This window comes from Suricata suricatta, chromosome 5, assembly GCF_006229205.1.
Source record: "Suricata suricatta isolate VVHF042 chromosome 5, meerkat_22Aug2017_6uvM2_HiC, whole genome shotgun sequence".
In the NCBI taxonomy this organism is placed as follows: Eukaryota; Metazoa; Chordata; class Mammalia; order Carnivora; family Herpestidae; genus Suricata; species Suricata suricatta.
In genome coordinates, this window is record NC_043704.1 from 133757728 (window position 1) to 133779771 (window position 22044).

At 38.6% G+C, this 22044-nt stretch overlaps 1 protein-coding gene, 1 long non-coding RNA gene and 1 pseudogene across 2 annotated transcripts; 2 read left to right on the top strand and 1 right to left on the bottom strand.

Annotated features, from left to right (window-relative positions):
- SGO1 (shugoshin 1) lies at positions 1 to 12692 on the bottom strand. Its single transcript, XM_029940353.1, has 8 exons — positions 12625 to 12692; positions 10180 to 10328; positions 9897 to 10093; positions 5979 to 6055; positions 4306 to 4364; positions 2563 to 3354; positions 501 to 690; positions 1 to 278 (listed from the first exon to the last, which is right to left on the bottom strand). The coding sequence occupies exons 2-8, from the start codon at positions 10319 to 10321 to the stop codon at positions 161 to 163; spliced, it is 1575 nt and encodes a 524-aa protein (XP_029796213.1). The 5' UTR covers positions 10322 to 10328; positions 12625 to 12692; the 3' UTR covers positions 1 to 160.
- On the top strand, positions 12288 to 15308 carry LOC115291270 (annotated as a pseudogene).
- A 425-nt stretch (positions 15309 to 15733) lies between these two features.
- On the top strand, positions 15734 to 19724 carry LOC115292327. Its single transcript, XR_003908933.1, has 2 exons — positions 15734 to 15923; positions 19426 to 19724. It is a non-coding gene; the product is annotated as an uncharacterized LOC115292327 (long non-coding RNA).
- Positions 19725 to 22044: the final 2320 nt, after the last annotated feature.

The window sequence follows — 22044 nt, forward strand, 5'->3', positions numbered from 1 at the left end:
TGGTTTTGAAGAAATTTTCATGATCGAGAGTTCAGTCAAAGAATATTCCATGGCAACAGTGCAACCCTTTTGTGTGCTGTCTTACAGACTGTCTCCTCGAGAGAGAGGAGATGTAGAGGATGACTTTAAACAGCATCCCCCCTCCCCCCAAAAAACCACTTCACTGTATTTGCTTCATACTTTTTTTTTTAGAACGACGTCTGGGATCCTTTTTCTGTTTGAAAATAGGAGAATTCAAGAAACATAAATCTGTAAATGGGTCTCCTCTTCTCAGTTTCCTGTAAGGGTAAAAAGAATTCTTAGGCATAATTACAAACATTCCAGTACCATCTTACTCTTCAAACACAGTTACTGTAAAATATGCCAGTGTTCATATTCCCACTTCAGTTTTTCATCAAAATTTTATATTTCAAAAAGACTCACTCTTGAACAAAGTTCCAAACCTATCCCCCCCACCACGTGTATCATTAAACGTGGGTTCCCACAAATCAAATACTTACGAAATGAGTGTGGGTTCCTTATAGTTCATAGTGGTTGTGCACCTCCGCTTAGGCAGAGACACTGTTGGGCTTTCTTTATTCTTTTTTGGAGAAAGAGAGAGTTTTCTGATTTTCATTACAGGATCCAAGGGGGCATTGGTGATATCCTTCAGGCTAAAATGAGGTGAGCGGTGGGTTTTAGGTAGTGCACCTACAAAAACAACTTTTACTGAATATGGTTCCAAATTAAAAAAAAAAACTGAAGTCATATGCAATTACATATCCTAAATATATACAAATCCAGCATTTCGTAATACAGATTTTTAAACCCATTTATCATTTTTCCATCCCAGAAAACACTGAAATATTAATCATAGATGTGAAGAGCTAATACAATAAGTTACTAAGACTTAAAATTAAAAAAAATTCTTCTAAGATAACTTGGGCGTAATGAATTACGGAATTTCATTTTAGTTCCACCTTGCTCTGTAGAATCATCAAGGCCTGCATCTTTTTCAGTACCATAATTTATCAAGTGGCTTCCTGTAGTTTTAAAACACCACTTAAACTCACTTTATTAAATAAATGAGAATTCTGCATCACAGTCTCTGTGTAAACCAGCAGGAAAGGGATTCCCTCTGGTAAAGCTAGTGTGTTAAAAAGTTAGCAATGTTTTTCCTATCATAAGCATTCAAGTTATTCTGTTTTGGAGCTATAGCTATACTGGGTGTCAAGAACCCAGCACACAAAGAACACTGCAAGACAATCTCTTCAAATAGCTTTAAAAAGCAAGTTGTTTTTCCAAGACAAACTAAATTATAACTGTAAAATGACTATATTTAGCAACCATGTTCTCCAGAGTTAGCTAGGTTTCAAATGCTGTCTTCTTCGTCTCTACTTAAGCATTTTGTACTATACTAATTATTCAGCTGGTATATTCTGGAATATTGCTTCTCAAAATTAATGTATATGCAAATCCCCCAGGGAGCTTGAGAAAAAGATGCAGATTCTGATTCAAGGGTATGTCCTGAGATCCTGCATTTTTAGTAAGTTTCAAGGTAATGGTGATGCTGATGATCTGGGGATTAAATTCTGAGTTATACTATTTCAGAGTGTAATTTTTTTCTTTTAAAAACTTAGGTAGTTTCAAGCATACACAAATATGGATACAACAAAATAATGAACCCCCATTACCCAGCTTCAGTAATTATCAACATTTTGCCATATTGTTTGATTTACATTATTTGATTCACATTAACATTATTATAGCATATTAAAAAAAACCCAAAACATTGTTGCATACTACCACTGCCTAACTGCTTGACTCTGGATAGTCATTTAAATTTTTTAGGCTTTAAGTTTTCTTATAACAATATAAGCATGATGATACCTATACTTTATAAAGTTATTCTGAGGAGCAAATGAAATAGCATGTTTTGGGAATGCTACAACCTGACCACATAAATTAGTTTTACCACAATTAACAATTTCCCAGATAAGAGTCTTTGTGGGCAGACTCGGGCTGTATCATAAACTTCTGGACCATGCCTACTTTTTATCTAATAAAAGCAAGTCTTTTAAGCCGCAATTTTTAGATGTCTTACAAATAGTTTGGTTTAGTGTTTGGCCACCTTTCACTAACTAGAATGAATGAATTTAAAATCATGGTTCCTGAATATAAAGCAAAGCCATTAAAATGATAGGTCACTGGATTCAAATTTGATTTCATTTTCAAAGGCCTGTTTCAGGTGAGTGTATAAAAGATATTTTAATTCAACCTAACTCCACCAAAGTTTTTCTTACTTGGAAAGCTTCATTTACTGAAATTAAAAATGCTTTCTCCATAACAAGTAGTATTTGTTCTTAAAGAAGATTTAAATTAGCTTAAAGCAGGTCACAGCCATACTATTGTGATTTCCACCCCCACCCCACCATTGTTTCATCACACTGTAACTTCCCCCAGAGACAGATGGCAAGTCTCTAACCTCCCCCGAGAAACAGATGGTAAGTATAGCATATAAGCATCAGGCATGATCATTTACTATAAACATTAAAAATGCAGGCGAACAAGTAGATCACTTACTGATGGGAGTTTGTGTAGAATCCTCCATCTCTTTCTCGTCCCTACATTTTAGTGCTCTTTTAGGTCGAGGCCTGGCGACGGGGCTCCTCTCGGACTCACTGGAGAGATCCTGACTGTACTTGCAAGTGGGCAAATAGAGGTCATCAGAGTCATCTCCTGAGCCACTTGATTCACAGGTGCTCACTTCAGATTCACTGTTGTTTTCTCCTCTGTTAGAATCATTGTTAACTTTTTGTCGGAACGGAGTGAGATGAATTCCTTCTCCCAAATTAAAATTGTAAGCATCACTGGAAGTGACAGAGTCATCCAACATTTTTTTGGAAACAGTTTTTTTATTTTCACTTTTGCTCGCTTTATACTTTGATATAGATTTTGATTTTTTCCTTCTGTTAGCTTTTCTTTTCTCTTCTCCTTTCCTTCCTTGTGCACCTCTACGCTTACTTTTAGTTTGTTCAGGTTTATACTCTGAAATGTCTTCTTTTGTGTTAGTGGATCTTTCTGGGCCAATCAGCTTTGGTGATAAGTTAATTTGATCTTTATTCCACTGACAAACATTTTGTTCTACGTTTTCAAGTATGTGCATATTTACTAATGGGTCTACACATCTAATTCTTTCCAATTCAAAGGACTGCTCTGAGAAAAGGCTGATTTCAAAATCATCCAAGGTATTATTAAAATGTTTCTTTAAACTGCGACGGACAGATACAGTTCTAGGTAAGACTTTATCAGCAGATTTATCTTCATCTGAATTCAAATCAAATTCCAGTCTGTCTTGAGAAGTAGGTACTTGCTCTGAGAATTTAAAAGATAAATGAGAATTAAATAGTTTAACTTTATGGAAATTTTAAATCCTAAAACTCAAAATTAAAAATGAAATAAATGAAGATGTCATTCTATAGTTTCCCCACATTTGATATAAGTAAATACAAATCTGGGGAACTTAATACCACCATCTAATTTATTTGGCAATGACCAACTGATGGATTCTATCTAACCTGTGAAAGAATCTTACATAACCTCCACACATAGTCTAACTGAGAGTTTTGTGTCCCTAGTTTAAAGGTTTAAAGAAAAACTAGTTGGCTATATGTATCTATGCATATAGGATTCAGTGGGAGACAGATACACTGAGTAGGACAAATATACTAAGAAAGTGGGAGCTAAGGGTTTTTTGAAAAATGAGTAAAACTGAGATAATTACAAAGCCTTTCAGGTAAGAAGTATAAAAAGTATTTTTAGGAAGAGGTTCTGCTTATTCAAATGCTATGCCTTCTTCAAAGTTTTGAGAACAGGGACACGTCAATTTAGAAGCGGAAAGAATGGCATGGCTTTGGAGGTCGGCTTTGAGTTTAACTGCTAGCTCTTGCCATTTGGGCTACTTCTTGTGTAATACTTTACCTCGAGTCTATATAAAATGGGACCAACTGTATATTATACTCTAGGGTTGTTATGAGAGTGAAGTGAGATAATGTAAAATGGCTAACACAGAGCTTGGCACATAGTAGGGCTCAGTAAACTGCAGCCAGTTATATAGTCGATTATAGATTTAGCAAAATATAAATAAATGGATATATTTTAAAACTGTTATACTCTGTAAAATAAACAGATTTGCTATGAGCAGAAGAATGCCAGATGAGCCAACTTAAAAAGTTAAAAAAAAATTAGAGATATTTAATTATGTTACTTGTTCTCAAAGATCTCATCTTACCCTTAATAATATTTTTAGATTTTCACTTGAATTACCTTCTATTTGGGACGATTCTCCTTGTCCTGGAAGGTGAGCTTCCTGAAGTGGAACTTGTCTAGCCAATGAAAACCAAAAATTTATTTGATCACTATGTAATAAAAACAATTTTTTTCTCTTCCTTTAGTATCATTTCATAATTCTATTCTAAATCTACTCAGTATCAAAGAAAACAAAAAACATTTATGCTGAGTAGATGGAGCCTGGTTTGTTATGACTGACATTCAACTCCTCTGGAAAAACTACCTTATCTATTTGGATAGTTCCTCCTGATGACATGCCATAACTCATCATTTCATTTACCTGGAGAAACAACAGCCAATCGAAATTGACTTCTACATTACAGAAATGCAATTTGATCACTCAACTCTTTAGCAGCCTGCTTTATCATTAGCCGAGCTGTGATTTTTTTTTCTTTGGTAGTATATGTTTTTATGGTGCCTAACTACTAAGCCTTCTCTCTTAAGTTAATAACTATTTTCTTTTAAAAATCTTGTCCCCCTGTGGCTCATGAAATAATTTTCTTTATGCTTTAATACTATTACTGACTGTTTCATTCTAATTATAATTTTATTCTTTATTTTCTATAGAGAATTTTCTTCTCTAGACATCAAAAATTAAATACAGGTTTAGGTAATAGAGTTATGGTAACTAATTAATAACAACTTCAGGAATCTTATAAAAATCCAATTACTGCATCTTTTTGACCATTACATAAATATTTTGTCAGGTCTTACAGTTTAAGTTTTTAAACTATTCATGATTAAAAATATGGGGGTAGAAATTGTCTTAGTGATTATTTTTATAAAGAGAAGGGCATAGACTTGAGAGGGATATGAGGAGGCGGTTTATAGCAGTTCTTAATTTGGGATCATCATATCACCGCAGTGGATGCATAGCACTGTCTGGAGGCCTATTTGGTTGTCTGAACTGGAGGAAGGCAGTGGCATTGGCATTTAGTGCTAGAGGCCATGGATGCTGCTAAATATCCCAAAACGCTTAGGATAGCCCTCCACAAGAAAGAATGATCTGGACTAAAATGTCAATAATGCGGAAACTGAGAAAGCCCAGCAAGAGTGACAGCAGTGCTCTCTATCATAATTGAGATTTTCGTCCCACAGGTGTATGCATTAGTCAAACTCACTGAGCTGTGTAATTAAGATCTGTGCATTTTACTGGATGGAATTATAGCTCAATGATTCATAAACAAAGTATACTTGATCCAAGAGAAGGGGAAGATGGTTTATGGGGTCTGACTGTATTTAGGAATGAACTGGATTAGCAAGACAGGGTGACAGCTATGTTAAACGTGATGTTTTATTATATTTCATTTCTAAACTAGACTATTTGTAGCACTGGCAAAATACTGTCATTTGAATAAACAATCCTTAGAATAAAAACATGATATCAGAAAAATATAACTGAAGGAACTCAATTATATTTAAATAGCTAGCTTATTCCTAACATCAAAAAAGTAAATATAAGAAAGTTTTGTCTTAGCTATATGTAACAGAATATCATCATATCAAAATTTTTAAAATGCATTTTTAGTAGAGAAAACACCAGACTCCAAACACAAGAATCAATATGATGCAAATTTTCCTTCATAAATGTGTCACAGAATTACGTCTTTTTTAACATTAGTAATCATAATAATGAATTTGATACCAACGGTAAATCCTTCACAAATAAATCCCCGGAGTTGTTGTCACTGCTGGGGGCCATTCCAGAGGGACATGCTTCCTGGTTCTGTTAATATAGTAAAACAAAGGAAACACTGGTACAATTGAAATATTCATAACAAAGCATTCATTTATTCAACAATAAAAATGTACCAACAGTCTACTATGGTGCCAGGCCCCATTCTAGGAACCAAGTCTCCAGCAGCCAAAAAATATATTTAAGTCCAACTCTCTTAAAGCTTATATTCTAGTGTAGGGAAAGAAAGATTTTAAATGAAAGGAAAGAGATATATAAATAATTTCAGATAGTGATAAAGTGCTATGAAGGAAATACTCAGACTTGAAGTGACAGAGACTGATTGAGGTTGGAGGTTCTCTTAGATATACAGAGTGACATTCATCTGAAATCTAAAGAATGCAAAGGATCCAGCCACTGAAAGAGAAGGGAAAGAAAAAGTGGTGTAAACAGCAAATACAAAAGTCATGATGTAGGAAAAGCCTTGCGGTGTTTAGAAAAGAAAGGCCATTGTGGCTGGAATCATACATGACCTCTCTCATCATGAGAATAACAGGAGGGATGTGTACTCGGAGACTGGATAACGGGGGGCCTTGGGAGTCTTGAGTTTGGATTTTAGTCCAAGTGTGATGGGAAGTTACTTAATTATGAAGCAGGGAAGTGAAACATGATATAAGTTTTAAAAAGATCAGTCTGACCACTGTGTGAAACATGGATTGAAAGGGGCCAAGAGCAGAAGTTAGGAAGCCATTGTAGTAAATCTAGCAAGATGTGTATCAGCTAGGACTTGAGTCCTATAGCTACAGAGGTGAAGCCCAGCAGACGGTGTTGAGAACACAGTATGCTAAGATTGAATAGGTGTGGAGGAGGGGAGAGTGTGGAGAGGGAGAGGGAAGCCTCTTTGGTTTGGACTTGAGCAAATGGATAGATTGATGGCTCAGTTGGTTAAGCATCCAACTTCACCTAAGGTCATGACCTTGTAGTTCGTGAGTTCAAGCCTGCGTTGGGCTCTGTGCTGACAGCTCAGAAACTGGAGCTTGTTTCAGATTCGGTGTCTCCTGCTTTCTGCGACCCTTCCCTGCTCATGCTCTGTCTCTTAAAAATAAATAAACATTAAAAAAATGTTTAAGATCCTTTATAAATATTTAAGTGGATAACTCAAGTAGTAGTCGTGTGGTGTGGGTATGTGTGTTGAGCCATAAATTTGGAAGTCGCCAGCAGACAGAGTATTTAAAAGCATGGGAAGGGGTAAGATAAGATGGGTCTAAGACAACTGACATCTGAAACTAAAGAAGAAGTGAGCAAAAGAGACAGACATACAACAGACAGGACAACTAGAAGAGTATGGCAGTAAGAAAGCTAGACTGAAGTATGTTATTACTTCAAGGTCAAGAGGAAAGAGAGGTGGCCACTAAGTTTGGTAACATGGGGGTGTGGAGACCTTGGCACAGTGACCATAGAATGATGGGGATAAAAGCCAGGGAAGAGGGAGTTCAAGTGTATATGGGAGCTGAGGAAGTGAAGACAGTAAGTGCACTGTTGTCTCTGCTAAAGTTCTGCTGTGAAGGGAAGCAGGGAAATGAGGAGGTAGAGGCATATGACATCAGGAGAGGTTTCATTTATTTTCTTTTCCTCTTAAGGCAAAAGATATTAAAGCACATCTGTATAACAGCTAGAGTGATTCAGTCAAGAGGCAGATCTGTATTGAAAGACTGCAAACTTTCAGGACCAAAGTGCCCGGGGGGGAATGAGATAAGGGGAATCTGATGCACAGGAAAAGGCCTGGTCTTTGGTAGGAGCTGAGACCCTTCTGCCACTGTGACAGGAGGGACACAGAGAACAGTGCAGGGACAGGCAGGTTTGTAGTTTTGTATTAGGAAGGTGAGTTCCAGACTAATTCCTTAGAAGTCACTCTAATTCAGTTGTTTTTTGAAATTTGATGCATGTATCATATGCTGATGTTGTGATAGGTTAAAACTGTTCAAGAGAAACAAAATAACTAGAAATTTAATCCCGTGAAAAGTTTTAAGTTTAGTTTCAATATAGCTCATGTTCTAAATTTAAGGAGTATTATTGAAGGTAAATAAAGGATAATATTTAACTATAGAGTAATATAATTTAGTAACAAGTTACTAAAAAGATCTATTATAAAATTTAGGAAACAAAAGGCTATTAGGAATCACTTCACGATCAATCCTTATAAACTAAGTTAACTATTGGTAGGCAAGAAAAACATTCTTCTTATTAAAGCATTTTAAGTTTCTGCATTACTGATTGACTTGATAAACACGAAGCACAAGTATAGAATGATGGTTGAGGAGTGACACATGTGGCAAACATACGGCAGAAAACAAACTCTGATGTTTTAAATGCTAAGAACACTTTTGCCCAGCAACTAATTTTTTATAAAGTTTATTTATTTTGAGAGAGAGAGAGAGAGAGAGAGAGAGAGAATCCCATGCTGGCTCCCAATTGTCAGCACACAGCCTGACGTGGAGCCCGATCCCACAAACTGTGAGATCATGACCTGAGCTGAAATCAAGAGTCGGATGCTTAATGGACTAGGCCACTCAGGCACCTCAGCTAATATGTTTTAATAAATACTCAAAAAGCATTGATAAATGTTAAAAAGCCTGCAATAACAGATTCTCCCCGCCCCCATTGTTTTTGTGATTGTCTTATTGGGTATTCATTTCTCACTATTCTATATATGATTTCACCAAATACTTTGGAAAGGGAAAAGGAATATTCAAATGTCTTTGGAGGACTTTTTTTCCCCTTACTAGTTGACCAAACAAGGAAAAGAAAAAAAATTAGGAAAGATTTTATTCTGAAGCGGGGGGGAAACAGACAACCAAAAAAAAAACTCCTACCATTTAAAATAATCTAACCCTCACATAATGGAAAACTATATTAAATTTTTTACAGATAATTCTCTGCTATACTGTATATGCATATCTGTATGTACCTTCTCTGTCATACATAGAAAAAATATGGAATCACCTTTCAGCACTGACTCCTGCTGTCAGAGAGGTGACTTTAATTCCCTTCCTGAGTCTTTACCTTTCTCTATTCACTATGGTCTGGCTTTCTTCTCTGGTTTCCTGGCCTATGTGCCAACACAAGTGTCTCCACCGGCACAGCAAACAGAAGGCCACCCAAGAGAAAAGTAAACTTGTTTCTGTGAATGCCTGACACGTACCACTGCTTTCTCACTGTCTGCCCCAGGTAGTTTTCCTGGGAAAAGGAAAGGAGAACCTGGCTCATCATTAGCTCTTCTTGGGATCAATGTGCAGTGGGACACAAAGAATATCAAGCTTTCTCTACATCTGTTATATTTTGGCTGACCCCTTCATATAACCTTGAATACAACAGAATAAGATTAAAATGTGAACAGCAAAATGTTTAACATATTTCTTGTCTGGGATTAACACACTTAAATACTGTCCCCTCTCGCCCAAATTAAGGTAGTTCTTATGAGACCTCACTAAGTATAACAAAACTACATAGAAAAGCTAAGATTTATAGTGCTGATTAAAACTTTTGGACTAGTCCACCTAAGTACCACGATTAGATCTTCAGCTGAGCTGCCCTATATTTGATTAGCTGAACAGTCAAAAGGGATCAGCAGTGCAAAATGCTAAACTATTTCTTCTGTACCTTGTCTTGCTACCTGCTTTCAGAACCAAGAACCATAAGCACAAGCCTCAATCATGGATACGCCTGAAGTTCTCTTAACTAGCTGTGCTGAAGCACTGACAGGGATGTTTTGATCAATTCAGGAGCAGAGCTATCAGTCAGTAATGAATTTAAATAACGTCCCTGATCTAAACTACCAACTGACTGATTTCACATTTTTCCCTACGAAAGTCAGCTTTTGTAATGAAAATACCTGAGCAGTCTCTCCCGACTGTTGTGAGGACAGTTGTTCTTGGAGTGCGTACAGCTGACAAGTGAGGTAGTAACATTCTTTTCTCAGTTGTAGGATGATATCTTGGGCTTCTCTCACTTTGGATTTTTCATTTTCCAAAGCTAAAGCTAACATTCTGTTGTTGTCTTGATAGTTTTTTAACAGTGAGGAAGTGTTGGCTGAAAGAGGATAAATTTTTTAAAAATTATGTATTAAATTGAAACTTAAAAAAATGATGCAAATGGACAGCACGAAAATCTCTTACTGATTATCTGGCATGGTGCAGCTATAAACGACTTTCGTTTGCCAATCTCTGCCAAGTTTTTACTCCTTTTCTCTTTCATTCGTTTCTTTATGTCTTCAAGACTATCTTGAAAGGACTTTTTAAGGCACCTTTCCTTGGCCATCTTCTGCCTAGGAATTTAAAACAATAACAAGTATTTAATTTTTCTAAGAGATAATATCATCAAATATAAAACAAGATTGAAAACACAGGTTGTTCATAAAGAATGGATCAAATAGACTTAGTAACTGTAGAATTAACTTAAAGAAGCTGGCTAACCTGGTAATAACTTAGATTTTACAGCTTTTAAATCTCATTAACTTTTTGGCATGTTCTCTTCAACAGGTACTTTACAAGGAAAATTAATAATTATGTATTTCAACCCAAAGACTCTGTAATATGCTGCTTATTTATCTTTAACAAAAGCCCACTGGAGGCTTACTTATATACCAGGAATTATGGGCAATATTTAATGTTATATATTGATGTTATTATTGTTTCCTACAGACAATGTTTATGACCAGCATTTAGCGTTTACTAGACTTTCAACTTTAGTTCAAGTATGTGGGCTTTGTTTTCCTCTTCTGCTCTACGTTATTAATTTATCAGATTGGGTCACTTGATAGAATTAATCAAGAAAAAGTTATTATTCCACACTCTTTTAACCCAATACTTTAGATCTGCACACTCTCTCAATGAAAGTCAAAGTACTCCTCAGAGTTTTGTTTTTTTTATTTTTTTAAATTTTTTTAAATTTATTTTTGATACAGAGAGAGACAGAGCATGAGAGGGGGAGGGGCAGAGAGAGAGAGGGAGACACAGATCCGGAAGCAGCTCCAGGCTCTGAGCTAGCTGTCAGCACAGAGCCTGATGCGGGGCTCAAACCCATGAACTGAGATCTGACCTGAGCCGAAGTCGGACGCTTAACCGACTGAGCCACCCAGGCGCCCCTCCTCAGAGTTTTTTAAACTATGTAGCACTATGTACAATCTTAATAAGCTATTATAACAATTCTAGAACTAGAAAGCAGGAACTGAGGCAGAGCAACATGTCAGTTTTCTCAGTTATTTTTAAAACTCAGGTCTGTTAGCTCCTAGAAAGTCATGAGTATAGCAGACAAGACATTAAATAATGATTGTTCTACATACAAAGTAGTAAAACAAGCAGTGATAGTGAAATACGCTATTGAGTATATTAAAATATAAATATATTTAAATCCTTCGGTGCTGCAAATCAGATTTGCTTAAATATTTTGCTACTAAGCATATCGAATTACTATTCATGAACATCTTTTACCCTGGACCGCACTTCGCAGATCACAAAATTGCAAAAAATAATTCCTGTTTCCTCTAACTATATTTACAATTTTCACGACAGAAGATACCTTCATCTCCTCTATGCTAGTCAAATAATTTTACTGAACCTCACATTTTCTTGAGTATTTTCTCCAGCCCACCATATTTATCTTCCTTTATGCACTGTCTGGGGGTGTTGAATACAGAGCTCACTGGCTGTTTTCTCTTTAACAACTGATAACAACATATACTGAGATGTTTCCAGAAGAGCTACCACGAGTCTTTGTTTAAAGCACTAATGTTCTGTGGGTTGCACAAAACAGCGTATCACAATGGAGTTTTTGAAGTTGGAAGAGGAGATGTTTAAAAGTGACACAGATTAAGTAACTGATCGAGTTAGTTTAGCAAAGTATCTAAAATACTTCCATGACTACCTTTAATTAACTTAAAATCATCAAAGAAAACTGCCGTGCGAGAAGTTCCCAATGTAGGACGAAGTACAGGGGGCGTGGTGGGGAGAACAAACGAAAACAGGTCACACGGCGCAGGAAGGGTCCGTCTATAGCGTATTCGGGTAAGGGGTCTGGATTCAGAAGAACCTAGAATATCTGATCTCCATCCTAATTCTTCCATCATCCCTGCTGCCGAGGCGGCCAGGCAGGACCGGATCAGCGCTGGCTTCTCCAGGCCCACCCAGGAAGCCCAACGGAAGGGCGTCCAACGCACAGCGCTGCACAAAGAACAGCTGCCAGTCTGGGTGGCCCCCGCGTCAAGCCCGGCTTTGAACTACGGTACATGCTTTTCCAGATCACTTCATCCACAAAGTTCTGCAAGGCAGGGGGCTCGTGTCCCCATTTATTTAACCCGAGGAAACTAAAGCGTCGGAAAGCGCAAGTCGAGGGGGTGAATAGAGAAAGTCACGTAGTCAAACCGACTCCACAGCCCGAGCTTTTGGCCACCGAACTTGGAACGACAGACAGACCTCTGAGGGAAGACGAACAGGGACCACGACAGCCCTAGTTCCACACCTGAAAAACCTGAGCCTTTCTCTTTCTCGGAGGGGCTCGGAGGGGGGGGTGTTGCCGGAAGAGGGCCCGGAGATCCTCCTCCCGCAGCACATCCAAAACAGTACCTTGGCCACCGCTTCTGGCGCAGCTGTCGCCCTCCTTACATTCCAAGGTTTCTCGGGGCTGTCTGGCCGGCGCGCCCCGTGCTTCGGGCCCTCCGGGCCTAGGCTCCGTCTCCTGTCGCCCGACGGCTAACGCCACCACATTCGAAATTCTCCGCCGAGCTCACCCATTGGCTGGCTGGTGGGCCGTCACGTGAGGCGACGGCCCTGCCAGGAGCCCCGCCTCAGCGGACTGCCTCACGTGACTCACGCCGCAAGCCACATCCGGGCATCTACGCCCCTTCCCGGGAGGGCGGAGTCATTAGTGAGCGCTTTGACCTGTGGGCGCTTTTCCGCTCAGAGTCATTGGCTTTTCGGGGGTGGATCCGCCGGGACCTCCTTAAGGGTGGGTATTTTCGGGCGTTCAAAAGCTGTATGTTTCTTTAGTCGTACAGCTTCCCGTCTTTGGGATTGCTCTCGAGGGCTCCCTCTTGTGAGAAGAATCTCCTTGATTGTTTGCCCGCCGAAACAGCCCACGGGCCGCCCAGAGGTATCTTGTAGGGAATATTAAAACCAAAATAGGAAGCAAATTTTGGATTAATAGGGTATTAGGGAAGTTGCAGATATCTGGAACATTCAGCCCCAGGTTCTTTGGTGGCCTCTGGCTCTTTGACCCTGGGGAGATGGCACTAGCATCCCGACATCTACTGGCCCAGAAGTCTGGGAAAATTTCCTTGTTGATATTTTATTCTCCCATAGCCTCTCTCCACGTCCCGTCAATCACCCAGTCCTGTCAGTTCTACCTTTTAAGTATTTTTCACGTCCAAACCCCACTATTTTCCATTCCTCAATCCAGCCAAATACCTAATCTTATTATGAACTGGACCAGTACATACTCTGACCGCAGACTCCACTCTTTTATATTCTTCATAGAACGATGTTTTGCACATATGATTCAGTATGAAACTCTTCAGTGGCTCTTTACTGCATCAAGATAGAGTTCAGACTACTAAAGGTGCTTGCTCCTTAAAGAACCCCATGGTTCCTAGTTCTACCTCTTCTGAATTTTCTTTCATTTCCTTGTAATTCATCTTGCTGCTTTTGCCCATGCTGTTTTGTTTGTCAAGAACAGCCTTTCCTCCTCCAGAGCTCAGTTAGTCTTACTCATGCTGCAGGTCTTACTCTGTAGAGGTAACTTCTTCCAGAAAGACTTATCTGTTCCCCAACCCCCCTTAATAGTCTGATTTGTACCTCCTTAGTGCTTTGCATGCACTTTTCCTTTGGTACCCCTTGTAGCATTGTCTTGTCATTTATTGCCTATTTATTCAACTCGCAGAAGAGTAGAACTATATATGCTTGATTATAGTTGAATATTCACTCTCTATTTAGCAGTCTGCAGTTAGTCAGTAAATATTCATTGGGACAATAAAAGAATGAGTAAATGAAACCTAAGCATTTATTTTCAATTTAGGTATTCAATTCGTCATAAAGACTTTTTTTTTAAGATAACATTCACATCCTTACCCCTGTCTAGTCCTCACCTCACGCCTTCCTGGCTTGAGTGGAAGAGATTAGAATATGTGTCTTTAGCCAACAACTTCCTCTCCAGGTGTTATGTGCCACGTCTCCTCCCCTAGTCCTTAGTTTTCTACTCTGGGCAGTGTGGCTTATCGGTGCAGAGGCATCAAGAAGAAAGGGTCAGCCCAGGCATGTGTTGCTGACTTTGGCGGTAGGTGGCTGCACTGCAGCTGGGGGTCAGGGGCCCGCCTCTTGCACCAAAACCTCCATGGTGGCATTAATCACTCTGCGCTGCAGGTGTGCATGGTGGTGGCAGTCTTGGCAGTTGGCTTCTGCAGGGGCCGTGGCCCTGGAAGCCGGGACAAGGACCTGGCCACGAGGGCGTTGGTACTGGTGCAGAGCAGGTGCTACTCCTCATGCACACTGCTGCAGGTCTGCCCTGGTCGGCCTGCCTCGTCCTCACTACCATGGTCCTGCTGGGGGTGGGGGGTCCTTCCCCCCCATCCCCCACCCAGGTGCTTACCAGCACTACATTCTGGCCACCGTGGAAAATTTGCAGCCAGAAATCAAAAGCATTGCAAGGCATCTTAATCAAGAAGTTCCAGTTAGGGTAGAGCAGTTGGGTGGTCCAGAAGAGTCGCCAGGCTGACTAACCTAAAGAATATGCGGAGGCTTGTTTCAGAGCTGTATGTTCGGGACACCTGCCACCCTCTCAAACCCGCTGTGTTCATCTGGATTTGGTTTCCAGTGTGGATCTTCATGTCTGTTCCTCTTCGGGATTTTGGCACCGGGGAAACATTCAGATGTAGGCTTTTCTGTTCAGGAACAGTTAGCTGCTAATGGGGTCCTGTGCTTTCCTGACTTCACTGCACTGACTCCACTTGGATTCTGCCTATTTCCGTTGGTGTCATCCGTTTATTAATAGTGGAGATTTTTGCTCTGCAAAAAGTGGGAATGGGCCGTTTTCAGATGTATATTTCCTATTTGTGTGGTATCCGTGTTGATGATTCCAATTGCTGCAACAATACCTTCATCAATTGTCCTCTACTGCTTATGTTCCAGATTCATGGGCCTTTCGCAGAATTTGTTGGTCCATTCTCCTAGGTTTTGCTAACTTTGCCCAATACCAAGACACTCCTTGTAAGGGCCTCTTTGCTGCCTTTTATGCTAAGTTCATTTCAAGAGAATGACGCACTTTCCAGGAATTTTGAAACAATATCATAATATATTTAGGTTTAGAAATTCCGATGTGATTTAATTTATTTAAGATCATGAATTGTGTGAAGTACTGTGAGTTAAGATAAAATCCAAATATATTTGACAATACTTAAAATCTTTTAAGTGGTAGAAATGTATGTTTAATTGTATCCTAAAGATACAAACATGAATCAAAGTATCTGGTTCTTCTTATAAAATTATAATTTCCTAGAGGTGCCAGAACTTTGGAAAACAGGTTTAGATGCTGAATGATGCCAAATTACACTGACCAATTTCATACATTAAAGTTTTATAAAGTAAGAGAATCCAGTGAGGCGATTCTTAAGATTTTGGAGGTGTGGAGGATCATAGACCCATTTGTACATCTACTAAAGCTATGGTTTTCTTTTCAGAAAAATCCTGGCACTCACAACATGGGGGCCTTTGTCGATCACCCCCTTCGTCTGCCCTACGGCTTTCTGGTAATTCCTGGTTGAGAAATCTAAGTCTAATGGAACACACAATGATTATGAGTTAATATGTGACTTTTAAAGAGGGACTCGAGATACATGCAGAAGAGTAATCCATATAAGAAAGCACCTAATATGGTAGGTGATATTGCCTTTCAACTCTCCTCTAAAAGAATACAAAATGGATATATTCTAGACTGAAGAAGTCTAGAATAGACCATAGCACAAAGTACTGCTAGAGGCCAATGTGGAAAATCCTTAACATTGTTTGTTTAGTCAAAGGAAGAAAACTGGAAGGACAACTGCCTATTACAGAGGTAATTTTATAAATTCTTCATTTGGAAGGATTAAATGCCCTAATGGGTCTAAACTATGGTAGATGTTTAATATAGGAAACAATAACAAGTAATATAATTGTGTATTCAATTGTTTGCTTGTTTGATTTGAAAAGATGATAAAACTAATTGTGGTTGGGATATTTATGAATACATTTGATAGTCATTAAGAAGATTAAAAAGATGAAGAAAATAGAATCAGAGATTGAAAAAAAATTTTTTTTTTATTGCTTGAGGCCAGAGGGTAAGAATGGAAATTTAGAGCAGGGCTGCTTCACAAGCATGCAGCCTATGCTCAGAAAGGCCTTGCACTTGCAATTAATGCTCTGCCTTTGCCATCTTGAAATGCTTACTATTGGGGCGCCTGGGTGGCTCAGTTGGTTAAGCGTCCAGCTTCAGCTCAGGTCATGATCTGGCGGATTGCGTGTTCGAGCCCCGCATTGGGCTCTGTGCTGACAGCTCAGAGCCTGGAGCCTGTTTCAGATTCTGTATCTCCCTCTCTCTCTGACCCTCCCCTGCTTGCGCTGTCTCTCTCTGTCTCTCAAAAATAAATAAAAAACATTTTAAAAAATTAAAAAAAAAAGAAATGCTTACTATTTTATCTCTGAGCTTGTGATTTATAAGTGAAGTCTGCTGAGACAGTGGACATGCACATGAACAAATGAGATAACGTGCACTGTGTGTGTCCGTCTGCGTCTCTTGCTGCCCCAGTTGCCGCATCGTGACAAGGATGCCCACTAAATGGCTTCTGTGACACACTTACTTTCTACTTGGGGCTCCGTGCTCAGAAGGGCTTCATCCTTGGAATACTGCTCTGCTGTCATCTTGAAATTCTTAATGATTTAAAAAAAAATTTAATTCCAATATAGTTAACATACAGTGTTATATTAGTTTTGCATATACAATATGATGATTCAACATCATTACTGAGGGCTCATCATGATCTTTTTTTTAAGGTTTTTTTTTTTTTTTTTGAGAGAGCGAGCATACATGTGCTTGGTAGGGGGGGTAGAGAGAGAGGGGGACAGAGGGTCTGAAGCTACCTGTATGCTGACAGCAGAGAGCCCGATGTGGGCTCAAACTCCTGAACTGCGAGATCATGACCCAAGTAGAAGTTAGACTTTTAAGTGACTGAGCCACCCAGAAGCTTGATAAATGTATTTTTAATCCCCTCACTTATTTCCCCCATATCCCCACCCACCTCCCCTCTGGCAACCATCAGTTCGTTCTCTATAGGGAAGAGTCTGTTTCCTGGTTTTTTTTTTTCTTTGTTCATTTGTTTTGTTTCTTAAATTCCACATATGAGTCAAATCATATGGTATTTGTCTTTCTCTGACTGGCTTATTTTATTTAGCATTACACTCTCTAGATCCTCCTATGTTGATGCAAATGGCAAGATTTCATTCTTTGCTCATGGCTGAGTAATATTACACGCACACACACACACACACACACACACACACACACACACCATCTCTTCTTTATCCATTCATCTATAGATGGACCCTTGGATTGCTTCCATAATTTGGCTATTGTAAATAATGCTGTAATAATCACAAGGATGCATATATCTTTTCAAATTAGTGTTTTTGTATTCTTGGGGGGTTACTGGATCATATAGTAGTTCTATTTTTAATTTTTTGAGGAATCGCTATACTGTCTTCCACAGTGGCTACACCAGTTTGCATTCCCTCAAACTGTGCACAGGGGTTCCATTTTCTCCACATCGGTTTTTTTTAATGCTTTTATTTATTTTTGAGAGAGATAGAGAGCACAAGCAGGGGAGGAACAGAGAGAGAGGGAGACACAGAAACTGAATCAGGCTTTAGACTCTGAGCTGTCAGCACAGAGCCCAACACAGGGCTGGAACCTATGAACCAAGAGATCATGACCTGAGCCGAAGTCAGAAGCTTAATGTACTGAGCCACCCAGGTGCCCCTCTCCACATCCTTGCCAAGACTTCTTTCTTGAGTTTTGGACTTTAGCTCTCTGACAGGTGTGAGGTGATATCTTATTGTGGTTTTGATTTTCACTTCCCTGATGATGAATGATGTTGAACATCTTTTAATGTGTTTGTTGGCCATCTGTATGTCTTCTTTGGAGAAATGTCTATTCATGTCTTCTGCCTATTGTTTAATTGTGTTATGATTATTATTATTTTGGTATTGAACTGTATAAGTTCTTTATGTATTTTTGGATACTAACCCTTTATCTGATATGCCATTTGCAAATATCTTCTTCCATTTAGTAGGTTGTCTCTCAGTTTTGTTGATTGTTTTCTTTGCTGTGCAGAAGCTTTTTATTTTGACGTAGTCCCAATAGTATATTTTTGCTTCAGGAGACATATCCAAAAAAATTTTTTTTTAATTATTCCAAGAAAATGTCAGGGATCTTGGGGTTTCAGGTAGGGAGATGATTTAGACTGGAGCCATCGGGGAGGGAAGAAAGGGGAGGGGAATTTTTTAAAATTTAATTTTATGTATTTTGAGAGAGAGGAGGGGAGAGGGGGAGAGAGAGAATTCCAAGCAGGCTGTGCACTGTCATCACGGTGCCCAATGTGGGGCTCGAACTCACTGACCGTGAGATCATCACCTAAGCTGAAATCAAGAGTTGGACACTCAACCAACTGAGCCACCAAGGCACCCCTATTGCTATGGCTCATGTTAAAGAAATTACTACTTACGTTCTCTTCTAGGATTTATATGGTTTCTGGTCTCATGTTTAGTTCCTTAATCAATTTTGGTTTATATTTATGTATGGTTTAAGAAAGCGGTCCAGTTTCATTCTTTTGCATATGGCTATCCAGTTTTCCTAAGATCATTTGTTGAAGAGACATTTTTTTTAACCCATTGCATATTCTTGCCTCCTTTGTCAAAAATTAGTTAACCATATTATCATCAGTTTATTTCTTAGCTATTTCTTCTGTATGAAATTCTTAATGACTTTACCTTTAAACTTGTATATTCACTTTGGGTTTCACTGAGCTTCCATGCTTCTTAGACTAAGGAGACTTTGACAAGACCAGTGCTCTAATCCCTGAGCTATGGAGCCTAAAGAGACTTTTAAAAACATAATCTGAGATTGCTTATTTTCAGACAGTTTTAAGAAACTAAAGTTAATTTTATGCAGCCAATAGCCCCTTGGATATTAGCAAAAGTTTAACTGAAATATCATATTTTATTTTATTATTTTTTTAATGTTTATTTATCTTGAGAGAGACAGACAGAGTGCCAGGATTTAGACTTAAAGACTAAGTTTATAATTTGCTCCAACTATTGACCTTTGTTTTTCTTTTGTTTCCATAGAAATATGTCTTATTTAATACCTGATTGCACACACTATATAGAGGCCCAGCTTAGATGGAAGCTTCTACCTGCAATATCGCTTCTTGAAATGAGACATCATCTTATTTATCTTGTCCTAAATAATCATGACTTGATTCCTTATTGTAAGACATGAATGCATTATTCAAACACTTATCTCCACGAGTCCAAAAAGTTTTCTGTGATCCACTTCCAAAAGCAGACCATGGTTTCCACATATTAATACCTTGAGAGTTGGTTTATTGGAAAAGACACCAATAAAAGATTGTAGTTGAACCTTATTAGAAGAGTCCTTATCTACTACAAAATCTCGATGGTCACAATAAAAAAAATCTATATAAAATCTTTAGCCAGTTATATTAGACAACCACATAGCTTTATGTTATTTACTAGCTGAACAAGAAAGAATATGTGTTATTACTAATATATCAAGTTATGCCTATGCAAATAACTTGGGGGAAATTGAAACCCAGTTGGATTTTATGCTCCCCCCCCCCCAAATGCAGGTTGGCTTGGAAAAGTAAAATTTGAATCTGATTATAACTCATTTGATCTTTTTAGTTGGTTAAGTTTGGGTGAACAGGCACCTAAAGGTGCTAAAGCATTACCCTTGGTCACCATGTTGTTTGTTTTCATGGTCCTTTGAAGATCACAAACCAGGATTTCAGTAGATTTTTCTGAGCACTCAAGTTCATGTAATTATTGTTCTCATAAAGATTATCCGATGAGTCAGTGGCTGCTGACAAGCATTTAAACTTTGGGGGGTATTTTTTCAAATAGTACTTGGTATTATCCTGCTGTTAGTCATATTGTTAACATCCCTTATGCATTGTAGTCTCTCCAGAGTCTTTAATGCTTGTCCTGAATTTCCCAAAATGCTTAAGTAAAACTTAAGCTTTCTTCGTGTTAGCATTACCTTTCAGCTTCCTGGAAAATCAGCTACAAACAAGTAAGCTTAACAGTTCTACTCTAAAAAAGATGTGAGTTTCTAGTGACCAGTCTCACACACACACACACACACACACACACACACACACACACACAGTACCACCTCATTCATGCTTTATGAACTGAGGTGTAACTGTTAAAAGTTGAGCTTCAAAACACTTGATTTGAAGTCTGCTGATTCAGTTTGTTTCTTGCTCAGTAAAATATTTGTATCAGGTAAAGCTCCCTGAATTTTCTTTTAACAATGCATTGAGAGTCCTCTGAAATGCTGCTCTCAGGTTCTGTATGAGGACCTCTTTAACTAGGTGTTCATGGGGATGACAGCCCTGAGAAGCCATGCCTTTCATTTGAACCACAGCTTGCTTTGAGCACAGAATGGCAGTGGTGTCAATGAGACATCTCTGAAGAACATTATTATTTTCTAACAACTTACACTAAAAATGATGATATAGAAGGAAAAAGATAGGACAACCCATAATTCTTTTTCTTTTCAGTTCCTCTCTTTAGTAGGGGGAAGGTGGAAAATGTTGGTAGAATGTACACATATAAAGAACTAAAAAGAGTTCACGGAATCTTGTGCAGCTTTTCTACTGTTCTGGTGAGAATGAAATACATATTCATGAAGAGCTCTGAGATATGAATGATGTGATTTTAGTGATTGTGCACATTCAAGTTAAATGCAGTTGTGTTTGCATTCAAAACTAGCATTGTATGATATAAAGATGAATGGCACAATTCATGCTAATGTTTGAAATTTAAAATTTGCTTTTACTGGGAATGATTTTAAATGTCAGATGAAATAAACACAATGATGAATTGAGAGAGATACTATGAAAGAAAGGGAAAAAGCTTTATATTTTAGTACCTTTAATGGCACATTTGTCTTGCATTTTGATGAAGGAGTCTCGCACATTTTCATTTTGGATTGGCCCACACAAGTTATGTAGCTGGCCTTGAGCAAGGTCTTGAAGGTTCTGCTTTTGGAGGGTACTTTGCCCCTTGTCATTTTGAGGATGGTCAAACTTTAGATTGTGTCTGTTTTATAGGGCCTTGAAGAATAGAAATTGCTGAGCTTGGGGTCTCTGATCCACCAAAGAGGCAACATATCACCAGAGTAGAAGCCTAGATAATTTTTGTACATTTCAGAGTGACTTAGTTCTTCTTCTAGGTCCTTGATGTGTAAAGTTAATTATTTAAGATCTTTTCTTTCTTTCTTTCATGATGAATCCAACTAGCTCACTATGCCTCCACAATGTATGAAGTTAATTTTTTAAGACCTTTCTTCTTTTTTCCCCTTTAAAAACTTTTTATGAAGTTTTATTTATTTATTTTTAAGAGAAGGAGAGCATGAGCAGGATAGGGGCAGAAAGAGAGGGAGAGAAAGAATCCCAAGCAGGCTCTGTGCTGTCAGCATGGAGCTTGATGTGGGGCTCAAACCCAAGAACTATAAGATCATGCCCTGTGCTGAAATCAAGAGTTGGTTGCTTATGAGAAAGAATGAAATATGGCCATTTGTAGGAAAGTGGATGGACCTTGAGTGTGTCATGCTAAGTGAATTAAGTCAGGCGGAGAAGAACAGATACTATATGTTTGCACTCATAGGTCTAACAGGAAAACAGGAGAGACCTAATGGAGGACCAGAGGGAGGGGAAG